This window comes from Chelonoidis abingdonii, chromosome 5, assembly GCF_003597395.2.
Source record: "Chelonoidis abingdonii isolate Lonesome George chromosome 5, CheloAbing_2.0, whole genome shotgun sequence".
Taxonomy (NCBI): Eukaryota; Metazoa; Chordata; order Testudines; family Testudinidae; genus Chelonoidis; species Chelonoidis abingdonii.
The window spans coordinates 100667827-100694108 of record NC_133773.1 but is presented as its reverse complement, the minus strand read 5'-3'; the positions used below and the strand labels follow the sequence as shown (position 1 = coordinate 100694108).

Genomic DNA, 26282 nt, shown 5'->3' with positions numbered 1-26282 from the left:
ATTGGAAGCTTCAGAAGATCAAACTTATCCTCTCCTTCCACCCCAAAGAAGTTCATGAAGCTGCAATTGTGCAATTTATACTTTAGGAGAGGATTTCTTCCACATCTCAGCTAGTCCTGAAGTATGAGAGAATTTATAGTGCTTGTGATTGACTGACAATATCCTGAATTTATTTTTACCGAATTACGTTAAACCTTACTGCACTACGGTTAATACTTTGAGGGCATATTATATTAGAAATGCAAATATTTATGTACTATTGTGAGATTTATAGAAATTCTTTAGCAGAAAGATTAATGCAATCTCTGGAAGATATTGTGAAGTTCAAAGGTCTTTTTGGAACAATAAGTATAATGAGGATTCCTAGTAAGTGCCTTGCAGTGAGAGGGATGCAAATTCTTCCCTCAGAAGGCAACCTTTTGAATATATGCCCTGAGAGAGAGACTCACTGTGTACTAATTACCTGCATCTGGAAACTCCAGATCAAAGACCCTGAAAGGGGAAACTTAACAGGTTATGAGTACGACTGTTCTTAGCTCAAGCTGTGATAAACTGATAACCACAAGGACTCTCCAGGGTCGGGTTAAAGGACTTATCTTTCCAGAATCCATGTTAGGGCTGGGGTTAATTCTAGTAAGCCTATTACCATATGGGAGCTTGGAGTCTGCTCCTTTGATTTCTCGTCCCAAAGCCACTCACTAAAGTTGACTGACCCAAGAGTCACTTCCTGAGGAAAGGAAAAGTCCCTAGCTGGCCTAGACGTTTGGGCAAATGAGAACTTGAGCCAACTTTCAAAGCCTGTTCCAAAACTTTCCTTCAGTAAGCATCTTCCTAGAGAACTGAGATGAGAAGGCACCACTGAACTTGGAGTCTGTAAGATAAAATGACTTGTTTCAACAGAAAAGGAAAGTGTTTGAATCATTTCTGCAGTGTCCTTTTTACAAGCAGGCTGGGTCTTTAGAAAAAGAGCTCTCATGGAGGACTCTCATGGATCAGAAGCTTTTAGTTCCCCTCTCCTGGAAGCACTAAGACAACTTACACCAATTAAACAGAACGAAGTCAGTAGTCTACAAAATCTATACTAGTTGAATAGCTGAATAAAAAGTGTAGCCCAAAAAGAATCAGATGGAAGCAAATAGATGGACGTATATCAAGAACAAGGGCTTGTCCAAGGGGAATATGAACTGTGGAAAGCAAGTATTGTCATCAGTACTTATGCAGAAGAATAGTTAAATGAAATTTAAATTACGTTTTCAGGCCTCAAAAGATTACTAGATTCAAAATGAGGAGGTAGTCACAAGCAAACATAAAAGAATAAGGCAAAAGCTGTACAAAAAAAATGCTGAGAGCTCACAAAAGTTATGTCTCCCTACTCACTTTGAAAGACAACTAAAATACACAGAATGAAAGCTTTTTAAAAACACCATGTTACACTATGTTTACCTCAAATAGTTGTGTGTGTTTTGTAGCCATTTCGAGTCAGCTGTCAATTTTTATTTTTCCCAGAATTTAAGTCCATTAAGCTCTTTTCAGAGAGGAATCCCATAAAGAAACCGGATCTAGAGCTGAAATTAGTCTTCAATGACAAGTTTCTGGGAGGGCGCTGTCACACTGTCAGACTTCCGGTAAGTGAAAGAACTGATGGTGAAATTTCCAATATTCCTGGCAGAATGATCTGATTTCCCTGATATATAGCCCCTGCTCAGACACACTGCCTGCATTTGAACAGTCTGCCTTCTAGTGAGAATTAATTTCACCACTGCATTCTAATTAAACTGCACAAAACTGTAACTCATATCCTCAATGCACAGAAGTTTCTGGTTTTGCCATTTTTTTCTTCATCAGTTGTATTTAAAGGTGGAGATAACTGCAACTGAAGTATTATACCTTACCCGTTTATCTAGAGTTCTTTCCCTTACAAAGCCAAGTAGCTGGTCATTGACTAAAGAAAGGTCTCTCTTCCCAGCCGTTATAATTGTAACAATGACATCATGTCGAATGGCTTCTTCCGGGTCATGTGATCTAACCTTCAAGTACTCTGTTACAATAAAAAAATCAACAACGGTAACCATGAAAAGTATACTCAAGTGCTTTTGTTGCAGATGCACAACAAATGACAGTTTATTAGGAAAATTAAAACTACACAAACCTCAGTCAAAATGTAGAACTATATCATTTACTACACATGAAACTGTATACAGTAATTCTCAGCCCCAAGATGTTTACAATACAAGTAATACATTTAAAATGTTGTAAATCATTAAAGGTTAGTTAGAGTCAGAAACGACAAAATTCTGAGTTAAGGTTGAAACTCAGCTCACTGTGCCTCAATATTTTAATTATGATGTTTGTAACGCAGTGTTCTATAATGCCCTGAAGGAGCATTATTTCACAGAAGCATGATCCATCACAACAGACTAAATTAAGGATTTTATTTTAGTCATAGTGTAATCTTCTGTCAATTTAAATAGCATCATTAACATCTAAATATAGAAATTACCATCAAAATCCTATCTTTGCCTTAATGCATTAATTTAAAAAATCTTGCAGAAAAGTCCTTTACAGTATATTTTTGAAAAAAATTCACAACACCATCCTGCAACAGCTCCGTGAGAGTTATGGCATATCATACAGATACCAGTTCTTCACAATACATAATCAGAATCTTTAAAACTGTCTATTTAAACAGACTATATTGATTTTATAACTTTATAGTTAGATACCTTTTAACAAGAATTTTTTTTTTTTTTTTATTTTTTTTTTCCTGTTTACATGTAATGATTACTCAGAATGTTACAGGGCATTGTGTCATCAAGTATTCATCGGACTACCTGAGATAATCAACATATAGATCAACCTAGGCCCACAAATCCTCAAATATGTAGTGTAATGCGTGGCAAACAACGACAAGCAAGACCTAATGAGTCAAACCCTCATTTACGTTAAACTACCATATCAGAAAGAAGTGTTCAAGGTGAAGTTAGTATTCCATAAACTACTGCCACAAACACACTAATATACCTTCTATCCTTTTTATAAATTACAGACGAAGCAAAAAGTGAATAGCAAATTAAAGGATTGTTTCTGCCAATCACAATGCAAACTATAACATAAGCGAACAGAACCATCATCTCTAATCAGACAACAAAACCCTAAGTTTGAACATTTTACCTTGAGACTCCCATAATTCTTTACCTAAAATACTTTGATACATCTTCCAATATTATTATGAGGCCTGGCCTACATTCAACATCTTAGAATCGACAGATGCTCAAGGGCTATGGAAATCACATTTAAGCACACAATTAGCTGATATATATCCTGGTGTACAATGAAGCTAAGATCAACAGAATGATTTTTCGTCAACCTAGTTACATTGCTCAGGGAGGTGGAGTTCCTACAGATCATATGAAAAACACACACACCTATCACCTGCTACGATCTTTGTCTTACACCACAATATGAAAGTGGTAAGCGTGGCAATGTAAGCTATGCTAACATAGTTCCTCCGGAACAATGGATATAGCCCGGATAAAGACCCTGCGAAGAATAACAGACGTCTGAACAGCACACACCTACTGGCTTAATAGAGTCTCAAGCAATAATGCTTTATTCCACATCTCCAAAATAGGGAACACTTAAAAAACTGGACAAATATAACCTACTTTGCACCTTCATAAAAATACTGCCTCATTTCACCTTCCACAATTACGAACATCGTTTAAGGGGAAAAAAAAAACTCTAATTTAAGGTCCCTGACTCAGTGTGCTGAGCCATCTTAGTATACTGAAGCAAGTGGGATCAATTGGTGCATCATCCCCACTAAAATGAGACCCCAAGCATGCCCGGAGCACATACCCAATATGATAAATGGTCATTTAAAAAAAAAAGAAGCAAAAGTGGGGCAAGGGGCTGAAAAATGAAATAATGCAAAAGATGTAACTGGGTTTGTGCTATATTTCTTCTATCGCCTATTTCCAAACTTTTCCCAGTTGAAAACTGGCTGCTAAGCTCGGTACTGCAAAGGAGGAATATAATCCGTTAGATGCATGGGTGGGATTTTGGAATCAACTGAAAAGAGATGTTAGAAACTCACACCTCCTTCTATGAAATCCATTCACACATGGTCCAATGGTTAACCTCTGCTCTGTCAGGGCCAAGATTCACTCAAAATTTGAGATGAATTAGGTAAACTAATTCTATATGGAATATTAGTTGACCATTTTGTTCTATAAAACTGGCATCAAAATATACCCAGTGTGAAATGCTACTTTAAAAAACCTCTCCTAGCCTTCTAAAAGAGATAACTTAAATGAATGCCTTAGTAGAGACCGCTAGCACAGGCAATCCAGTCTTAACATATTTCAGAACCATATGCTATGTACGTTGAACAGTTTTTTCCTCTTCAGCCCAAAATTATTTTAAAACTTTATTATGCAATTCGCCACATCCCTGACTGGTAGCCTCATTTACACGGATCAAACGAGCAAACTTCAACCAGCTTCATTCCATCCTCGTAGATTTAATGATATATGTCCTGTGAGATAGAAGTGTGAAATTTGCCCATCCTGGTTATATGACCATCCGGATTAGCAAAGATCACGGTAAATGCCAAATAGTTTAAAATAATTTGGCTGAAGGAGAAACGTTAAGGTCATAGCAAATATGGTTCTGAAATAGTGTTAGACTGGATTGCCGTGCAGACGGGGAGAACTAAGGCATTCATTTAAGTTAGATTTCCTGTAGAGGCAGAGAGAGTTTTTTAAAAGTAAAGGCATTTCACACTGGGTATTGTTGATGCCAGTTTATAGACAAGATGGTCCACCGAAATTACCTATATAGAATAGTTTATAAATCATCTCAATTGAGAATCTGGGCCTGACATGAGCAGGGTTACATTGACATGTGAAATGGGATTTTCAGAAGTACTTAGCAGTTACCCTAACTCTGCCTTTATTGATTTCCAAAATACCCCCATGATTAAAGATTAAATTCCTCCGCAGCCAGCATTACAGCAGTTTTAACTGTGAGTTGGAAAGTGGAAGAAGATATAGCAAAACACAGTTAATCCTGTGGCATATTTTTCATATTTTTCAGCCCCTTTTGCCACTGCTTTTTTTTTTTTTGAATACCATTAACAATATGGTATGTGCTCAGCATCTCGGTCTCATTTCAGTGCGAATGCGACAAATGTCCTGACCCTATAGGAATAAATGCTCACCATGAAAGAGGACTATAGATTTTTCCCCCTTAAAGATGTTATAATTGCTGAAGGTGAATGAGCAATTTTATAAGTGGGCAAATAGTCATATTTTCATTTTAAAATGTTCCCTATTTTGAAAGTTGGATAAAGTTATTGTAAGACTAATTTCAGCAGGTGATGTTTGCTGTTCAAGCTTCTGTTTTCAGCAGTTTTCGGGCTCAGCTTAAGATATTCAGTAGCATAGCACGAGTGCCAAGCTTTACCACTTCATCTTGGGAGACAAGACACAGCAGTGAAAGGGTTTTTCATGTTGTTAGGAACATCCACCCCTGACATGGTAACTAGGTTGACGAAGAAATCTTCGTATCTAGCTTCATTTACCAGGGATTAGATCAGCATAAGTTGTGGCTTAAATGTGGAGTTCCATAGCCTGAGCCTGTCGAATCTAAGATTTGAATGTAGACCAGGCCTCATTAAATCATTGGAAAGATGTATTCAAAGTTTGTAAAGAATATAGTGGAGTCCTCAAGGTAAATGTTCAACTTTATATAGTGGTCTGATTTAGGAGATGTCGGTTGTGACACTCGGTATCAATGTCCTTGATTGTGATTGGCAGGAAACACAATCCTTAATTTTATACTGTTCTTAGATTTATAAAAAGGATTAAGGAATTGTAGGTTGCTAGTAAGTTAGGAATACTAAACTTTCAACTTTGGAAACACTCTGCGTCTGATATGTTTAAGTTGTACTCGTAAATGATTTGACCTCATTAGGGGTTCTCTTTGTGATTTGGCCGTTCCACGCATAGCTAAACTACATAATTTAGCTAGTGTTGTGCCTGGTTGAGTCTATATGAGTGTACTCAAGTAAGTCATGAATCGATGTACACAATGCCGTAACAATTCTGAAGTAATCATTACAGTGAAATAGGCAAAAAAAAAAAAAAAAAAAAAAAAATTCTGTTAAAGGATCTAACTATAAGTTATAAAATCATAAGTTGTTGTAAATAGACAGTTTAAAAGATTCTGATTATGTATTGTGAAGAAACTGGTATCGTTATGATATAGCCATAATCTCACGAGCTGTTGCAGGATGGGTTGTGAATTTTTTCAAAAAATATACTGCTAAAGGACTTTTCTGCTAAGATTGTTAAATTATGCATTAAGCGCAAAGATAGGATTGATTGGTAATTTCTATATTAGAAATGTTAATGATGCATTATAATTGACAGAAGATTAACACTAGGACTAAAATCAAAATCCTTAATTAGTCTGTTGTGATGGATCATGCTTCTGTGAATAATGCCTTCAGGCATTATAAACACTGTTACAACATATAATTAAAATTTGAGGCAGCAGTGCTGATTCAACCTTAACCAAATGTTGAACCAACTACTTATTGTGACAAACATATTTTGATTAATCTGTAGTAATGCTTGGGGCTGAGAATTATTGTATCAGTTTTCATGTGTAGTAAATATAGTTTACCATTTGACTGGTTGGTGTAGTTTATTTTCAAATAAACGGCATTTTTGGTGCATCTGGCAACCAAAAGCCTTGAGATTACTTTTATGGTTACCGTTGTGATTTTTTATGTAAAGAGTATTGAAGGTAGATCAAGACCCGAGAAGCCTTCGACATGATGTCTATGTTACTAATTTACGGTGGGAAGAGAGACCTTTCTTAGCAATGACAGCTACTTGCTTTGAAGGAAAGACTCTAGATAACACGGTAAGGTATAAATTCAGTTGCAGTATCTCCACCTTTATACCACTTAGTGAGAAAAAAAATTGGCAAACCAAGAAACTTCTGTGATTGAGGATGTACAGTTTTGTGCAGTTTAATGAATGCAGTGGGTGATTATTCTCACTAGAAGGCAACTGTTCAAATGCAGGCAGTGTGTCTGACAGGGGCTATATATCAGGGAAATCAACCTGCAGAATATTGGAAATACATATTCTTTCACTTACGAGTCTACCAGTGTGACAGCGCCTCTCAGGAAACTTGTCATGAAGACTAATTTCGCTCTAGATCCGGTTCGTTATGGGATCTCTTGAAAAGAGCTTAAGGACTTAAATTCTGGGAAAAAAAATTGAAAGCTGACTCGAAATGCTACAAAACCACCTATTTGAGGGTACATGGTAACTGGTGTTTAAAAGCTTTTCATTGTGTATTTTAGTTCTTTCAAGTGAGTAGGAGACAATTTTTAGCTTCAGCATTTTTTTAGTAACAGCTTTTGCTTAATTCTTTTATGTTTGCTAATGTGACTACCCTCCTCATTTTGAATCTTAGTAATCTTGAGGCTGAAAAGTAATTTAAATTTCATTTAACTATTCTTCTGCTAAGACTGTGACAAACTTGCTTTCCACAGTCATTATTCCCTTACAAAGCCTTGTTTTTGATATCGTCCATCTATTTGCTTCCATCTGATCTTTTGGGCTACACTTTTATTACAGCTAGTCAACTAGTATAGATTTGTAGACTACTGACTCGTTCGTTTATTGTGTAAGTTGTCTAGCTGTTCAGAGAGGGAATAAAAAGCTTCCTGATCCATGAGAGTCCTCAGAGAGCTTTTTCAAAGACCCAGCCTGTTTAAAGAGTACACTGCAGAATGATTGCAAACACTTTCCTTTTCTGTTGAAACAAGTCATTTTTTACAGAACTCCAAGTACAGTTGGTGCCTTCTACATCTCAGTTCTTAGAAGATGCTTACTGAAAAAGTTTGGCAGGCTTTGAAAGTTGGCTCAAGTTCTCATTTGGCCAAACGTTCTAGGCTCAGCTAGGGACTTTCCTTTCCTCAGGAAGTGACTCTTGGGTCAGCAACTTAGTGAGTGGCTGGACGAGAAATCAAGGAAGCAGACTCCAAGCTCCCATATGGTTAATAGGCTTTACTAGAATTTAAACCCACCCTAAATGGTCTAGGAAAATAAGTCCTTTAACCCGACCTTGGAGATGTCCTTGTGGTTATCAGTTTATACAGCTGAGCTAAGAACAGTCGTACTCTAACTGTTAAGTTTCCCTTTCAGGGTTTTTTATCTGGAGTTTCACGATGGCAGGTAATTAGTAGACAGTGAGTCTCTCTCTCAGGGCATATATTCAAAAGGTTGCCTTCTGAGGAAGAATTTGCATTCCTCTCACTGCAAGCACTTACTAGGAATCCTCATTATACTTATTTTTCCAAAAAGACCTTTGAACTTCACAAGTATCGTCCCAGATGTGCTTAATCTTCTCTAAAGATTTCTAAATCACAAGCTCATTAAATATTTGCATTTTAATTATATATGCTCAAAGTATTAACCGTAGTGCAGTAAGGTTTAACGTAATTCGGTTTATAAAATAAATTCAGGATATTGTCTAGTCAACAACAAGCCTATAAATTCTCTCATAACTTCAGGACTAGCTGCAGAGTGTGAAGAAATCCTCTTCCTAAGTATAAATTGGACACATTGCAGTTCATGAACTTCTTTGGGGGAAGGAGAGGAGAGAAGTTGATCTTTGCGAAAGCTCCAATGTAGATATTGTAGGAACAGTAATCCTACACAATGAATCCATTGTTCTGTTCCGTTTGCTTCCATGAATAAGATTGAGTGGTTTACTGCATCTGTCTTGTAACTTTGTCTGTTCTCACTTATTGCATTTAGTATTATTGTGTTTTGATAGACTATTTAAATTAAACATTTTTTCTTTTAAAGTGGCGAGCTAAGGAAATAGAAGCTATGATGGGGCTTGCCCAGTCCTATACAAGAATATTGTCTTGCATGCTGAGGCTGGCAAAGATGGCAGAGGAAAGTGAGCTGGATAAAGGACTTAACCGGATGAGACAATCTTTTGTTCTTAAGAACATATATTATAAATGCCGAATTGGAGTCTCATATTGAGAGATGGAGCAGCAAAGTAGTGATGTCCAACCCTAATGTCTCTCTAAGCTTACAACAGGGATATCTAATAGGATTATGCATAAATATATCGTAGACTGAGAAGGAATGGAAAATGAAGCATGTAATAGTGTTCTATTATACGGAAATAATAAATCTATAATTAAGAATCTAGATTTCTTTTTACATCCGGCACGATAAATATGTTTGAGAACTGTGCAAGTACGGTTATGCAATCTGGTTCATAAAATCATGTAATTAGAGTACATAATAACTACATATAAGATAGAATATTATTCTTATACTCTCATCTAATTTTAAAAAAATGTTAGCGAGTCCAAAAATGTCTTTGCTATCGCGAAATAAAGATATTAGGGGGGAATAAAAGTTTCCAAGCAATCACGAAACTTACATCACCACTCTCTAAAGTCAGGACCACAGACTTCACACACATTACTGCTTGTTAAGTGTTTGAAAATACTCTAAGATCCCTAATTTTAGAGTGGTTAAGCATGAAAAATATTCAGGGTCTTATTTACTTATATAAATCTAGCACTAAAAAGTGAGTGTAGACTAACTAGATCTGAGATGGATGCTAGCTTTTTCTTTCTTTAAACTGACTACGACTACGCTGCAATTTAGAACACAAGAACTATGGAACTCACTAATATATATTATATACATATACCAAATGCTCTAGGGTAGAGTGACAGTTTGTATTGGTCGTTGCGGTGTTTAGAAGTAAGGGATGTGAAATAGATGGCTTTGTGTGTATCAGACTTAAGAAGACATGCATAACTAGGCTCTATAAATTTTATGCGATCTGTACTGAACACACAATGCTCTAATATTTTAAGGCAATATTTCTTACAGTTGTCATTCATTGTTCTAAAACATTTCTTAACATGGATCCAAGACTTCCCTACTATTAACTGACACTCGATTAGGTAATGCAACATATAGAACATCAAGACTTTAATGAATGAGTTACGAATGATCCATTATCTGTTGGTTTATTGACATAGTCGGACACCTTCCACTAGCTCATATATCACTGGGCTGTCTTTAAAAGTCGCCAAAGATAGGCAGATGATTAAAATGGGAATGACAGTAGATTAGGTATCCAATCGCCCCCGTTGTTCAGGTCGCGGAGCATGCTGAAGATTAGGAACAGCTCAGAGCATGCGAGGCGGAGCCATCTTGCTGGATAATGCCGATTATGATCCATAGTCTCTAGAACTTTTCTAATTGCCTTTATTGTAAATCAGTATAAGGCTTGTGGGGTTCGCTGTCACTAGAATCCTGGCAAGTGAGCTTCCACAGGTTTATTGTAGGCTCTGTGTCGTAAGAAGTACCTATTTCCGTTTGGTTTTGTCAAGTTAACATGCTGCTATATAAAATTGATAGCTGGTAACCTCAATGGTATGTCTGTGTCGATGATGGCACAGAAGCTATGCATAATGTCATTGTGGTCATTTCATCTGTCTATTTGCACTGCACCTGTATTTTTCCATAGTCGATCTCAGCGAGGGCAGCCACTTTCTAATTCTGCTCCTCACACGCACACAGAGCTGTATTATGCTCAAGCACCGTCTCGCCTGATCATAGTAGAAATGGATACAAGAGATGATCCAAGACGAAATTCTCTGGACGGACACCAGACAACCCTTCATTCTATCTGCCACAGCAACAAACAACTGAGTCAAATTACGAAATGGCCTGGTCCTCTTGATGTAGAAAGTCAACACTCTCCTGATGTCCAGAGAATGCAATCTATGCTCCTCCTCAGACTTCTGAGGTTTTGGACAGGAGACTGGCAAGAATATGTCCTGGCTCACGTGAAACTGGGAAACCACCTTGGGTAGAAAAGCTGGGTGGGGCCGCAGCTGGACCTTGTCCTTGAAGAACACTATATACAGCGGTTCTGAGGTGAGCACCCTAATCTCGGAAACTCTCCATGCAGAAGTTATTGCCACCAACACCACCACCTTCCAGGAGAGTAGAAGAAGAGAACAGGATGCCAAGAGCTTGACGGGACCTTGCATGAGCTGCATAAGCACCAGGTTAAGGTCTCATGGAGGGACAGGATCCCAGGCTCAAGGCTAGTAGCTCCAGACTCTTCAGGAACCAGACCGTCATGCCATGCATGTAGACCGACCTTCCCTGGAATGGAGGGTGAAAGGCTGTTACAGCAGCCAAGTGAACCTTAACAGATGAAAGGAACAACCCATGAAATTTAAGATGCATGAAGCAGTCCAGGATCAGCTGCAGCAAAGCCTGTGCAAGCCTAATCCCTCAGGTCAAAGCCCAGCACGTAAAATTTTCCATTTGGCAAGATAAGTGGCCCTAGTGGAGGGCTTCCTGCTTCCCAGCAGGACCTGCTGGACTCAGGTTGAGCACTCCTGCTCCTCAGAATTCAGCCAGGGAGCAACCAAGCTGTCAGGTGCCACACCACCAGGTTTGGGTGCAAGAGCCTGCCCTGATTCTGTGACAGGAGATCTGGCCAGTGGAGCAGCGGCATCAGGGCCGACACAGACAGGTCCAAGAGCATACTGAACCAATGCTGGCGAGGCCAAGCCAGGGTGATGAGTATGACCTATGACCTCCACGGGGACCTTAACCTTCATGAGGTCCCTGTGGAGCAACGGTACCAGCAGGAAAGTGTACATCAGAGCTCGCACCATGGAAGCAGAAAGGTATCAGACCGGGAATCCCTGTCGAGCCCCTAGAATGAGCAGAACTGGTGGCACTTCATGTTCTGGGAAGTCACAAATAGGTCCACCTGGGAAGACCCCCACTTTCACAAAATCTTGTTGACTACCTTGGGGTGGAGAGACCACTCATGGCAAGACAAGAAGATCCTGCTGAGGTGATCCACCAAAACTTTCCTGGCTCCGGGGAGGTGTGCTGCCACAAGATGAATGACATGCTGCACACAGAAGTCCCAGAGTTGGAGAGCTTTTTGGCAAAGGGCGAGAGCCTAGCTCCGCCTTACTTGTTGATATAAAACATCGCTGTGGTGTTGTCCATCAGGACATGAACCACCTTGCCTTGCACCTGGGATCAAAAAGCCTGGCAGGCCAGGCAAACCACCCTGACCTCCCTGACAATTAAATGGAGGGAGCAGTTGACCCATTACCAGAGGTCTTGAGTACTGAGCTCTCCCAGGTGGGCTCCTCATCCAAGGTCCAAGGCATCGGACATCAGAGTCAGTGACAGGGACGGGGCCGCAAAGGGAAATCCCTGCAGGATCGGCGCAGGATCCAGCCACCAAGCCAGGGATACTCGGATGGAGTCCAGCACCTTGACTACCAGGTCCAGGTTGTGTCTGTTGGGGATGCAGATCAATGCCAACCATCCCTGCAACAGGCAGAGGTGAAGCCAGGTGTGGCAGAGCACGTATATGCAGGCTTCCACGTGACCTAACAACTTTAGGCAGGTGCAGGCAGTGGTGAGCAGATGATCCATCACATGGGAGATTACTTCCGACATGGCTCGGAAATGGGACTCTGGGAAGAATGCCCTTGCCCCTGTAGAGTCGAGAACTACCCTGATGAATTCTATCCATTGCACAGATACGAGGGTTGACTTCTTGTTTACTAACAGGCTTAGGTCGCGGCACGTAGCACTCACCAGATCACGGCTGCTCTGCACATGATCCTGTGATCTGCCCTTGATGAGCCAATCGTCGAGATAAGGATAGACTGGGACCCCCAAGTGTCTTAGGTAAGCAGCTATAGGGGCCATGCATTTTGTAAAGACTCTGGGGGCCAAGGACAGGTCAAAGGGGACTGCCATAAATTGGAAATGGCACTTGTCCACCATGAAGCATAGGAACGCCTGTGTCCTGGGAAAACAGAGATATGGAAACAAGCATCTTTTGGCGTACCAGTCACCCAGATCTAGGGAGGGGATGGAGGCCAGGGATACCTTGCAAAACTTCGACTTCTTGAGGTATTTGTTGAGTCATCGCAGGTTCAGAACGAGATGCGAGCTCCCTTTCACCTTCTGGATTAGGAAACAGTGGGGGTAGACCCCTTTCCCCCTCATTTCCTGAGGAATATCCCCTCCTCCACCACCCCCAGCTGAAGTAGGTTGTCCACCTCCTGAATGAGAAGTTGCTCATGAGAAGGGTCCCTGAAGAGGATGGAGAAGAGGGCAGCCATAAACCAGAAGGTGTAGCCTGATGACACTACATCTAACACCCAACAGTCCAAGATGACCCTTGATCAGGCCGAACGGAGGGGGTGGAGGTGGTTCAGAACAGATCCAGGGAGGTGACAGGTGCGTCATTCCCGAGTGCACCCCCAAAATGAGCGCTTCTAATTCTCATGGTGTTTTGCTGGGACAGTCTATGTCAGTGGGCTGGCGGATGAAGAGAGGCAGCAGTTAAATCCTGTGTCCCTTCTCCTCGCAGGCCCCTATCGAGGCTGCCACTGCCTTGGTGGCGGGCAAGGCCGGAACGGCTGCTGTGCAGGCTGAGGTGTATGCATCCCCACTGAACGGAGTGTAGCATGGGTGTCCTTTAGGCCATGCAGTCTTGCATCCATTTGGTCAGAAAACAGCCCTGTCTAATGGGAGGTCCTGAATAGAGGCCTGCATCTGCTGGGTCAGGCTGGCAGTCTGGAGCCTGGAACTGTGCCGGATGACGGCCACCGAGGTGACCACTCTGGTAGCTGAATTGGCCGCCCAGGCCATTTGGAGGGAGCACTGAGCTGCCACGGTACCTTCCTCCACCAGAGCCCCAAATTCCTGGGCTGCCTCCTGGGACACAGAGTCCATAAAGTTAAGGGGAGCATCCCACAAGTTACAATTACAAACACCCCAAGAAGGCCTGATGGTTCACCACCCGAAACTGGAGACTGGCCATGGAATAAATCTGGCATCCAAACAGGTTCAATCTCTTGGTCTCTTTATTCTTGGGGGTGGAACTGGCCAGTCCCTGTTGTTCCTTTTCATTGTCTGCCGATATGATTGACGACCACAAGGGTGGGTGGGTGTGTAAGTATTCAAATCTCTTAGTGGGGACAAAATACTTCTTTTCCGCCCTCTTGGAAGTGGGTGGGATGGAAAACGGGGCAATATTTAGGACCCCCTCATGCACCAGGAACATGATCCTTGCTGGGGTGGACACCGAGAGCAGGTTGAACAATATGCCCACTGGCTCTCCCATTTCCTCCGCTTTGAGCTCCAAGTTAGTGGCCACCCGGCAGACCAGTGTCTGATGTTCCTTGAAGTCATCCAGTGGACTAGCCCTGGAGGGCCACCCCACCGCCTCGTCTGGAGAGGAGGAGGATGACTGAACCACCAGGGGAGGGCTTGGGGCATTGTCACTCGCCAGGGAGGGAGGTCTCAGTGTGGACGCTGGTTCCTCCACCACTGGGCCCACTGCCACGTCCTGCACCGAGCCTGGTGCCCCTGGTACCAACCTTGCTTTCACCACTGTGGCGACAGAGGACTGGTGGGATTGGGGCCATGGCATGACAGGTACGCCCCAGGCGTTCCAACAGGGCCACTGTGTCAGTCACTGGTCCTGCTGCCAGGTAGACATCGCCACAGTAGATGCACTCTCTGGAGCCCAGTCGTGCTGCTGCCTAGTCGAGGGGCTAAACTCCCTCTTTGTGCTGGAGAATTCCTCCTCCCCCTCCAACGACCAAGGCGGGGCCATCGAGGCCTAGGTCTGGCGGCTAACTGTCGCCGCAGGTGACTGGTGCTGGGAACAGTCTGACCAGTTCCAGGAACAGGGGGAGCAGAGCTGAGCTGGGGAGCATCCCGAAGTCTTGGTGACATTGACCGTCGGCACGAAAACAACTGGATGTGACTGTGGGATGAGCGGTGTCTCTTTCTGGGTGAGTCCGTGTGCAAGGGTGAAGACTGGGAGCACAGCGTGAATGACCTGTAACGGCGAACTGGTGACCTGTGCTGATGCGGAGACCAAAGGCACGGCAACACAGGGCTCTGCCTTGGTTCCGGACACCAACGGTGCACGCTTGCCTTGTGCAAGGCTCTCACGGCAGGCTTGTCCTCACAGGGAGACTAAGCAGTTTCCATCATCACACACAGCACCAGTTGCGGCAGGAGTGCTTCTTGCTCTCCAGTCACCGGGAGTTGAGAGAGTGCGTCACCTGCACCATCAGCCTGGGTCCCCTAACACTCCCCAGAGTTGCGGAAGGGTAATACTCCCTGGGAGAGAGCCCTGGTGCTGCTCTGGTGCGGGCAGGCAGCCTGAGCAGGGTGCTTTACCCAATGCCCCTTGATCTGGCTTGCTCAGTGTCATGTCCTCTTCTTAGCCTTCTTCTTAGATACCAGTGAAGGGGACCAGTGGCGGGACAGGACCAGTAGCAGGAATGTGCTGTGCATCGAGGCTGAAGTAGTGGGCATTGAATCTGTCCGGGCTGGCTCTGAGGCTGGACAAAGAGCGGTCTCCAAGAAGAGGGCCCTCAAGGGAATTTTGCATTCTCTGGAACGAAAGTTCTTACATATGCAACTCTTCTCTTTTATATCGGATTCCCCCAACACTTTAAACAGCTACCATGTGACTCACTAACAGGAATAGGTCTGTTGCAGTCAGAATAGGGCTTAAAACTGGGAGACTGGGGCAAAGTCCCCACCGAGACCCTAACTGACTAACAACAGTTTAGTTAAGTACCTGTTAAGTATTATCTACAAACAAAACTATTTACAGCTGGAACACACAGTTCAGAGTAGGAGCAAAAAAACGCTGACCACTTCCGAAGCAAGGGAAAGAGGTACTCTGACTGTCCACCAAGGAACTGGGAAGGCGTAGGGCCGGCAGCACCTGATATACTGATGCATGAATGCAGCACTCCATAGGGTTCCACAGCCGTCCCTACAGATTCTGCTTAGGCAAAAGTCTCCAACAACTGTGCATGTGAGCACGCACACACCTAGAAGGAATCAACACGAGCAAACACATGAAGAACAACAGATGCTTTCAGAGAACTAGCCACAATGATTCCCAGGTCTCTTTCTTGAGTGGTAACCGCTAATTTAGACCCATTATTTTGTATGTATAGTTGGAATTATGTTTTCCAACATGCATTACTTTGCATTTATCAACACTGAATTTCATCTGCCATTTTATTATCCAGTCACCCAGTTTTGTGAAATCCGTTTGTAACTTTTCAGTCTGCTTTGGACTTAATGATCTTGAGTCATTTTGTAAAGTCTGTAAAATTTGCCAGCTCATTATTTACCCCTCTTTCCAGATTATCTATGACTATATGTTGAACAGCACTGGTCCCAGTACTGCTCCCTGGAGAACACAGCTATTAACTTCTCTCCATTCTGAAAACTGACCATTTATTCCTATCGTTTGTTTCCTGTCTTTTAACCAGCTACTAATCCAAGAGAGGACCTTCCCTATTATCCTAAGACAGCTTAGTATGTTTAAGATCCTTTAGTTAGGGACTTTGGAAAGGCTTTCTGAAAGTTCAAATACAATACGTAACAAATCTTCCCGCCCAAATAAAAAACAAATTAACTATAGCTTTTGAAAACAGAGAAATGCTGAAAAAAAGTGTTTCTTATTAATAGCACTATTAGGAATACTTAGCAATTGTAAAGAATACAAATTCTGAAGTCGGTCTGTATGTTTTCTCACCGTCCAAGAAAGCATTGCCAAAGAGGACGATTTTGTGTTGCCAGATCAGAATCTTTAGAGCCAAATAGTTTAGCCAGAAGTCGAACAACAGCCAAGCGCTCTTCTCCATCATTACTCTAAAAACAAAAAAGAAATAGATAAACCATTAAATCATTAACTGTTCAAATGCAACTATAAAGAAAATTATGACTTCTCATTTGTACTGGTTACAATACAGAATTCCTCTTTCCCCTCACCCTTCCGTCTCCGTACGAGTTACTGTGTTAAAATATTTATTTTAATTAAATAAAATTTCTGATAACCTCCAACTCCTTAAATTTCATTTAACAGTGTTAAAATTAGGCACTAATCTGTTTTTCATTGTTAATATCACTTGGTTATTTTGTACTTAATGAAGATTTTAATAATACAGATTGTAGTAATGAATTACTGTTATAGGCTTATCATATAGCTGGAATCCAGACATCTCTGAATATGTCCTACACAATGACTATTTATATCAGTGTGAGTAATATACTCAGAAAGATCACACTTCAGTAAGGAACTTCAGCACATGCCTAACTTTAAGAATGAGTAGTCCTAATTACTTCAAATGGACTGCTTACATGGATAAAATAAGGCATGTGCTTAAGTACCTTCCTGAATCAGGGACAAAAAACAGTAAACAGATAACTGGTAGAGAACATTAAAAAAAATTCAACAAATCTGTAAATTTTTTCGAAAAGTAGTATATTACATTTTTAAGCACTTTAAAAAAAAAACACAAAAAAAACCCCTGTACTTTTAGACTGCTATTACTCAATAGCAAAATTTGACAGATTATACAGCTCCACTAACACTCTGGAGAGTCTCATCCAGTCAGCCTCAGTCATATGGATGGTAGCCATAAAGCAAGCAAGGTGGTTTTCAATTATCTGAAACTGAAATTTGTTTTTCAAGCAAAAAATAAGATTTTATCTTTGCTCCATAATGGTACTCTGATTTTCTTTAACTCTAGTCACATAACATTAGGATCATGAGACAAAAATGACATTAAACATACTGTTACCTATGAAACCAACATACAAAAGTCACTGGATGGATAGCTGTCCACTTCCAAACAAGTAATCTTTCAGTTAGAAAGAAAAATACACATACAGTAGTTTGTGTACTACATAACTTCAGTAATTTTAAATGTCCTTTTTACAGTCAATGTTGTAGTTTATTTTTATTTTAAAATGTATTTTAAAAAATACAATGTGGGAAAGTTTGGAGACATTTATTAAGTTAAACGTTGACATGAAACAAATGTTTATCATCAAAGCGGGAGATATTTAGGCTGCAATTTTCAAAGGGAAGTTAGATACCAAAATCCTACTGAAAATCATTAGAAGCTCACTGCTTATTCTCTGACAATCATTATTTAATGTTTATTTCTAGTTGTATCAGCAATGGGGTAGGTGCTTTGCAAATACATAAAAGAAACCACACCACCTGCCCTAAGGTGCTCACTAATTCAACACAGACAAATTTTATGTTAACAATTAAAAAAAACAGGATACATAAAGCTATTCCCCAGCTGCTACTCAGGATTTTCATGGTAAGTCAGGTAACTTTCTAACTGGTTATAAGATGACAGATAAGTAACTTAGATATACTTACCCTGCTACAAAAGTTTTGTTAACATACCATATACTTTCCCTACCCTTTGTCTACTTATCAGCCCACTTTCTCCACACTCTTTTCCTCCAGATAGTAAAGTTAAACTGCAACTTCTTACTGACTATGCTAAATGAAAAGTTTTTGCTCACAAAGAGCAAATTCTCTACCTATCCAGTTACCAGAAAATTTTGTATACTGCTCTTGAAAAAGTCTTCTTATGCTCAGTTAGATAAAACAAAAAAATTAGTATTAACTAGCTAGACCATTATAGTTACTTACCTTATAGTAATAAGTTGTTTACGATGTGCAGTCCCTATCTGTATTCCACTCTGAGTACACATGCGTTCTATGCCCCTAAGGCAGGAAGATTCTTGCTAGCACAATCCTTTGGTCTGCACCTGTGCTCTCTCTCTCCTCATGCTCCAATCCACGGGCAGAAGGGGTAGTGTGGACCAACCACCTCTCCAGTTCATACTCTACTGCGAATCAAGTCTATGATCCGAAGCAGAAGGGGAAGGAGAGCAGGTAGTACTGGTCCCTATGTGGGTGACTGACAAGCAATACTCATGATGGAGGATAGATGACTACAGGATCCAAAGGATGCATCAACAGAGGAGTCTTGCACCAGAGCACTGTCTCGTGAAAGTCTGAATAGAACTCCACATGGCTGTTTTACATATGTCAAGGTGAGGCACCTCCTGAAGCAAAGCTACCAAAGTGGCTTTTGCTCTGGAGGAATGGCTTGCTCCTCCACTGTACAGAGTGTATCAGATATCAGATAACAGAGCAAGATGCAGCCCAAAATCCACTCGAGTAACTCTTGTCCTTTCATGCATTCTGCCAGGACCATAAATAGCCTAGGTGATCTCCTAAAGGCTTTTGTTCTCTGAAGACGGAAAGCCAACACGCAACGCATGTCCATATCTGCTTCTCATTGGTGGTCTGAGGCTCAGGAAAAAACACAAGTAAGCATACAGTCTGATTCATATAGAAGTCCAAGATTACACTGGTGATTAACTTAAGGTGCAGTCTCCATGAAACCTTATCCATACGGAAAATGGTACTTAGTGTATAGGCCACTAGGGCCACAGGTTCACCTAGCCTTCCAGCCAAAGTGATGGCCACAAAGAAGGATACCTTCATAGATAAATGGGAAAGTAAGCAAGTTTGCTAATGCTTCAAATGGTAGCTTAGTTAGAGCTGAAAGGACCAAGTTGAAATCTCATGTCAGAGCAAGTCTAGTTACGAGGGAAGGTTCTGAGCAAGCCTTTCAGGGAGTTAAGGGAAAGTAGAGAGGTTTTTTAGGTGAATAGTCAGTCTAAAATAGTGGGAATGTCCACTTCCTCTGAAGATATTTGGTGACACTGAGCCCAAATAGAGAATCTTTTCCACTCAGCTAAGTGATACCTTCTGGTGGATTCCTTCCTGTTGTTGTTAAGCATGGCTTTAAGAGCTGTTGGCTATTTCTGTTATAAGTTTGACACCCATCCATAAGTCGTGGGTGGCTTCAGATTCGGATGCTTGATCTTGCCCTTGTCCTGTGTGAGATGGTCTGAGAAAGACTGGTGGACAGGATGAAAGACAGAGAAGGAGGGGGAACCAGAACTGTCTTGGGCACTTGGAAGTGATGAGGATAATCACTATTTTGTCCTGCTAGGTTTTCCTGAGAATTTGAGGTAAGAACAAGAGTGGGAAAATGGCTTATATCAAATTTCTCATCTCTTGGATTTCTGACTGTGTGTTCCCCTGGAGCAGTACACTGTGCATTTCTAGTTCTGTAATGCAAACAGATTCAAAGATGGAGATATCCCCATTGCAGGAATATGTCTTTCACTACCAAGCTGTGGATCTCCCATTCATGTTCCATGGAGAATTATCTGTTGACTCTGTCCACTAGGGTATTTTGTATTCCCAGAAGATGAACTACTAATAAGGTAATCTGATGACAAATAACACCAGCTCCACAGGCCACTATGCCAAGCGGCGTAGATCTTGGTCCCCCTTGCTTGTTTACATGTAACACATTTGTCATATTGTCTGACAGCACCTGAATACGTGGGTATGAACGAATAATATTGCATCGCTTGCAGGCCTTTCAGACTGCTCTCAGTTTCAGAAGATGTATGCATCCTGGACTTGCATGTTCCCTGAGCTGTCTGTTCATCCAGATGAGCACTACAGCCTCCAAGGGAGATATCCATAATTAACGTCTTCTCAGGAGGTGGTGGACGAAAGGAACTATACACACCTGTTCCCTGTCCTGTCACTAAGCTAGACAGTCTCATACCCTGGGAGGAAAGAAAAATAATTTGTCCATACTGTGCCTGCTTGGCACGTATACCATTTTCTTGTAGTCCATGAAGTCAGAGCCTCTTCAATGGAGTCATATAGATGCAAGAAGTTACGTGACCTGGAGGATAAGCATGACCGAACCCATGTTTGGGGGCTCTTTCTGAGCCAGTTGATCAGAATGTTCACAGATTGAAACCAGTCCACAGGGAGGTAAGTTTTGCCCATGATCACATGTACAGTATCTTTAATGAAATCTAATGGCCTGTATTGGCACTAAAATGGACTCTTCTACATTCATGCAGATTCCTAGTGATGTTCAAAGATTGATCAGAGATGAGGTTCATGCACCTCCCAATGAGACTTTCCCATCAGAAGTCAATAATCTATGTATGGACAGACTATAGAACTGTTGCACCAGAAGTGTGCTGCCATTACTGAAAGCACTTTTGTGAACATTCTAGGTGCTGCTGCCAGACCAAAGGGAAGCACTTTGTACTGATAGTGGTTTGCACTTAGCATGGTGTAGGATTATACAAAGAATTAAATTTAGTTTGGCTAAAGAAAATATATGCGTTGCAGTTTGTGTAAAATGTGTTTAGCAGTCACAGAAAGGCCCTGAAAGATGGCATGCTAAACTGAAAACACTGGATTTAATTGAAAAACTGGACCTGCAAGGTAACTGATAAGATAGGAGAAAAATCTTTGCGAAGCGGCCCCAATTATATGGAGTGGTTATAAATAGTTTTAGCAAAAAAAGGAATTCACAAAGCAATAACTATAGCCTTGTAGGGTCCAATAGATAAGCTATAAAAGAGTAAGTTCTTAGATGGTTCAGTGCTCGTGTCTGCTTATCCAAGCTGAAGCCAACGATGACAGTCCTCCTTTCATATCAGAACAGCCCGATGAACAAAGTGTGGGCTCCATCTCAAAGGTGGTGCCGTCAGAATCATCAATGAGGAAATAGCCCGACTGGTAGAGGAAGTAGGAGACTGGCTTCTTTCATAACCTTTGTGGACTGACAGTATCTGGATTTCCCTTATAAAGACTGGTTCTGATAAGATGGGAGATTGCAGATCTGGCAGAATAGTGATGTCCTCCACAGTGGTACTATGTGGAGTTCTATCTCGTCAATGCTGATGTTATATGGGATGGTCATCTGTCCTTCACCAGTAATGGAGGCATACCGGTCTAGGCTCATGCCTCTATTTGCACGTTAACAACGAGCCTGCTTCTGCCAGTGGTGCCGAAGTGGAGATGATCTCAGTCTTTGAAGCCTGTGAGTTGGTGCCATGACCTCAATGAGCTTTTGAGCTTCCCAGCACTGGATGCTAAGAGTCATCTGATCTCAAGGGTGTAGGGCAGTGGTTTTCAACTAGGGGTCCACTGAACCCAGGGGGTCCACAGAGTATGTCGAAGGGGTCCACATGCTCAAGGTGGTGTTTCCTAAATCTAAACTCCCATGCTTGATGGGTTCAGGGCAGGAAGGAGCAACAGATACTGCATTTAGAGGACATATGAGCTATTTCAAGGCACTAGAGGCACCTTTGGTGGACATCACTAACCAGGGGCAGGAGACACGATTCTTGAAGCCCAGAATCCTGGGCGTAACTGGAGTCCCATACTAGCAAGGGAGAGATCCCTGGAGGTGGGGAAGAGGGTTGCCCAAAATCTAACTCAGTAGTTCCCAAACTTTTTCATGCCACAATCCCCTTTGGGCTCACCTCTGTTAATGGAACCACTCAGGCTCTGAGGGATGGCAGATTTAACAGCACAAATGACCATTTTTAGATCATCCCATTACTCCACACAAGGCAATAACAAGATCCTTAATTTATATTAAAAGTTATAAATAGAGTTGCCACCTCCAAGGTACAAAAAAACGGGCCACTGGTCATTCCTGTTACCCCCACTTAATCCCTCTCAGATGCTTCCCACCCACCAGCTGCATGCCCCCCAACCCATGAGCCCCTACACCCACTTCCTCCCAGAGGCCTGCCTGAGGGAGAGAAAGTCCCCTTGAAGTCACCTAGAGACAGGAGTGTCTGTCCTCTGTCTGCTCCCTCCCAACCATGAGCCTCTATACCCATGACTCTCCAACTAGCAGGAGCCTCAGAGCTTGAGGAAGTCTCCTCAAAGTCTGTCCCACCCCTTACACTCTCTAAACAGAACATGAGGGGAGCAAGAGCACAGGCATGGACCAACAGACATCATTAGCAAGAATCTTCTGGTCTGAGGTGCAATGAGCATTTCACCCACAATGAAATACACACAGGGACCAACACTTAAAAAAGAACCCCAAATACAAGTACTTATGACGTTCATATCAATACCAAGCGAGTTCATCATTATTGTTATTACAGTATATACAGAAGAAAATAATGTGGGTTTTGTTTTTTTGTTTGTTTGTTTAAAGACCTTCAGGTTTTCCATTTTTAACACGTCTGTTCATAAATTCTATCTATGGTCTTTATTTGATCAAATTAAAATAACAGCCGTATAATGAAAAGTATAAAAGTGCTGGTGTTCAAGTTATCAACTGAAATAATGAAATAGTTCTTAAATCTGTTGTATTGAATTCAAGAACTTGACTGTATCTTACCTTCAGTTTGAACTCAAGCTGTGGCATGACAGACAGCAATAACTGAGGATCTATGGCAAACAGCTCTTGTATCAGATCAAATACGTGTTCTGACAAGTCACTTACTGAAGACTTTCCCAGTACCAGAACCTGGTTAAAAAACTAAAACACATACAAGCACAAAGAAACAAAAATGCTGTTATTCTTTGCAGACTTTTCCCATTCATGCAAGTATTGAAGTTTTATGTTCTTTAAAAGTATTCTACTGATCGTGTACTACAAACACTAATTCTAACACAATGGGACCAATAATGCTCCCATTATTAAATCAACAGGTGTTTGCCTGCAATAGTACAGTTTTGGGTCCAGAAAGTCTACCAAAAAAATCAATATTTGTATTACAATTTAATTTATCTGACTTAATTAATTAATTCATTCATGGGAATTTGGTACATTAAAAAGCAAATACCTACGATAAAACCACCATTACATTCCATTACCTAATAAAACTAAAAATCAATATGCAGCTAAATAATTGATAACTTAAAATTCATGATCATCCATAAAAATTTCATTTAAAAAGGTTAAGGAAAGATCTGATGTAGCCGACTTTTTTCCTTCCTAATTTTCATAGACAATCATGCAAGAGTACTCTAATGTACTGAAAGAAGCCAAAGGACTTTATCAGCCTCTACTTATTCTTAAAGAATTGCATGGGGTTATAGTGTTGTCAACACTCATGAGTTTATTGTGGGTCTTGTGATATTTGGTGTTTTTCTTAAACCCCATCTCCTGGAGTCAGGTTATGTAAGAATTTTGTTTTTAAATTTCTAGCCCTCATGATTGCTTGGGGAGGGGAAGGAAACTTGAACCCTAAGTACTTAAAAACCAAGACGCAAATAAAAAGAACCCAATTTTTTTTATTTTTCAAAACCTCTTTTCTTTTTTTTTTTTTCTTTAAAATGTTTGGGGTTGGTAATACTGATTACATAACCTTATTATATACATAGTAAATAGAATTAACTGTTTTAGATTAAACCATAACTAATTAGAAAAAAATAGATATAAATCATTTAATTTCTCTACGTCTGTAAAATGGGGCTAATGCTTACATACCTCACAGTGCTGCTACAAGATTAGTCAATATTTGTAAAACACTCAGAAGGGGGGAAATTAGGGTTACCAGGCATCTGGTTTTCCACCAGAATGCCCGGTCGAAAAGCAGCTCCAGTCAGCACTGTTGACTGGGCAATTTAAAGTCCAGTCAGTGATGCAGTGGGGCTAAGGCAGGCTCCCTGCCTGCCCTGGCTCTATGTGGTTCCTTGAAGCAGCTGGCAGGGTGACCACAGGCTCCACATGCTGCCCTCACCCTGACCACCGACTCTGCAGTTCACAGCCAATGGGAGCTGCAGAGCCAGCACTCGGGGCAGGGGAAGCACGCACAGCCTCCCTGGCTGCCCCAGCACCTAGGGGTCTGCAGTGACATGGCAGCCGCTGCAGGAGCCGCCTGAGGTAAACGATGCCGGGAGCCCATGCCCCAACCTCCTGCCCCAGCCCTGAGCCCCCCACCCCACAGCACCGTGCACTCCCTCCCACACCCCAACTCCTTGCCCTAGCCATGAGCCCCCCTCCCGTACCTAGAGCCTGCATGCTGCACCCCATCCTGTACTCTGAACCCCTTGGCCCCAGCCCAGAGCCCATTCCTGCACCCCAAACCCTCATCCCCGGCCCCACCCCAGAGTCTGCACCCCCAGCTGTAGCCCTCACCTCCTCCTGCCCCCCACCCCCTGCCCCAGCCCAGTGAAAATGAGCAAGTGAGCCAGGGTGGACGACAGTGAGCAACAAAGGGGCAGGGCAAGGGTGTTCATTTTTCTGAAATCAGAAAGTCAGCAACTCTACACGAAATGCTGCAGGTGCTAATAAAGTACTTCTACTAAGAATAAAAAAAGACTGCCTAAACTGTGTTGCATTTCCCCAGACTTTTTTGAAGCATTAATATCTTAAACATGTACAGCATATTAAAATAAGTAAAGAAGTCACATAGTTTTATACATTTAAGCCTAAAACTAGGCACTAAATTAAAAAAAAAAATCAGATTTTCCAAAAGGTATGGAGCATTTACAATTGCCTTGATTTAAATATAAGTCTTGGATGCTTGGTACATATGAAAGTCAGGCCACTTATTTTTTACAATGTGGAGTTAGATGCTTAACTTTAGACCTACCTGCATAAAGTTAAGTGATTTCTTCACTTATTAGGCTTCTAAAAGTGTCATACTCCTAATCTATTTCCTTAACATGGAAATTAATATATAGCAATTTTTTTATTTTTTTATTTTTTTTTTAAGATTTACCTTAATTTGAAAATAAGGATAATATTTTGTGATTGTGTTACAAAATGTACTTATTATAGTACTGACTGCTTCAAACAAACAATTAGTAGGTAACTGGAGTTATACAGAGAGTATATTAACGCATATGTTACATACATTGGCGATACATGCTTCAATAATCTGGACAGTCCTTTTCAACAAGACTTTTGCAAGATCAAATGCTTGTTTATTAAGGTTCTGGAATAAAGAAAGGAGAAAAATCAAACTTAAAAGAGATACAGTTTACTTTAAAAGGCATCTTTTAATTTTTTTTCTTTTAACCAAAACCATGAACAAAAATGTATTTAGAAAGGGGTCTTATAAAACCAACCTACTTATTCTCAAAACTACCAAAGGTCCATAATGTTAATTTAATTACACAGCTTCAGACTTAGAATATGCTAAAAACATTTCGAACACTTCATAATAGAACTTAACTGGAAGCTAAAGACCCCTCACTCCTCCATTAAAAACTCACCATACTTATAATTGAGTGTAGTTGCCATGCTTAATATTGGATTAATTTTTTTTCCATTTCATGTTCTTCCCACTTTGGCAACTAACAAACACCAAATTAGCCATAACGTGGAAAACTGTTCTAGCATAAAATCTTAAGGCTGTGTTTTGAGCACTTAATTTTCAAGTGCACACTTGTGGTGAAAATTCACCCTTGTGAAGAGGATCAGCCTTCTACAAGTC

General features: G+C 41.3%; 1 protein-coding gene across 1 annotated transcript in view; it reads right to left on the bottom strand.

Annotated features, from left to right (window-relative positions):
• The window catches only part of PDS5A (PDS5 cohesin associated factor A), a 187266-nt gene that overhangs the window by 82225 nt on the left and 78759 nt on the right, over positions 1–26282 (bottom strand). Inside the window, exons 7-10 of the mRNA XM_075066510.1 lie at positions 25701–25781; positions 23234–23374; positions 16702–16817; positions 1893–2139 (exon numbers count right to left, since the gene is read on the bottom strand). Of these exons, the coding sequence (XP_074922611.1) occupies positions 1893–2139; positions 16702–16817; positions 23234–23374; positions 25701–25781 (585 nt within the window). The remainder of the gene's footprint in view (positions 1–1892; positions 2140–16701; positions 16818–23233; positions 23375–25700; positions 25782–26282) is intronic.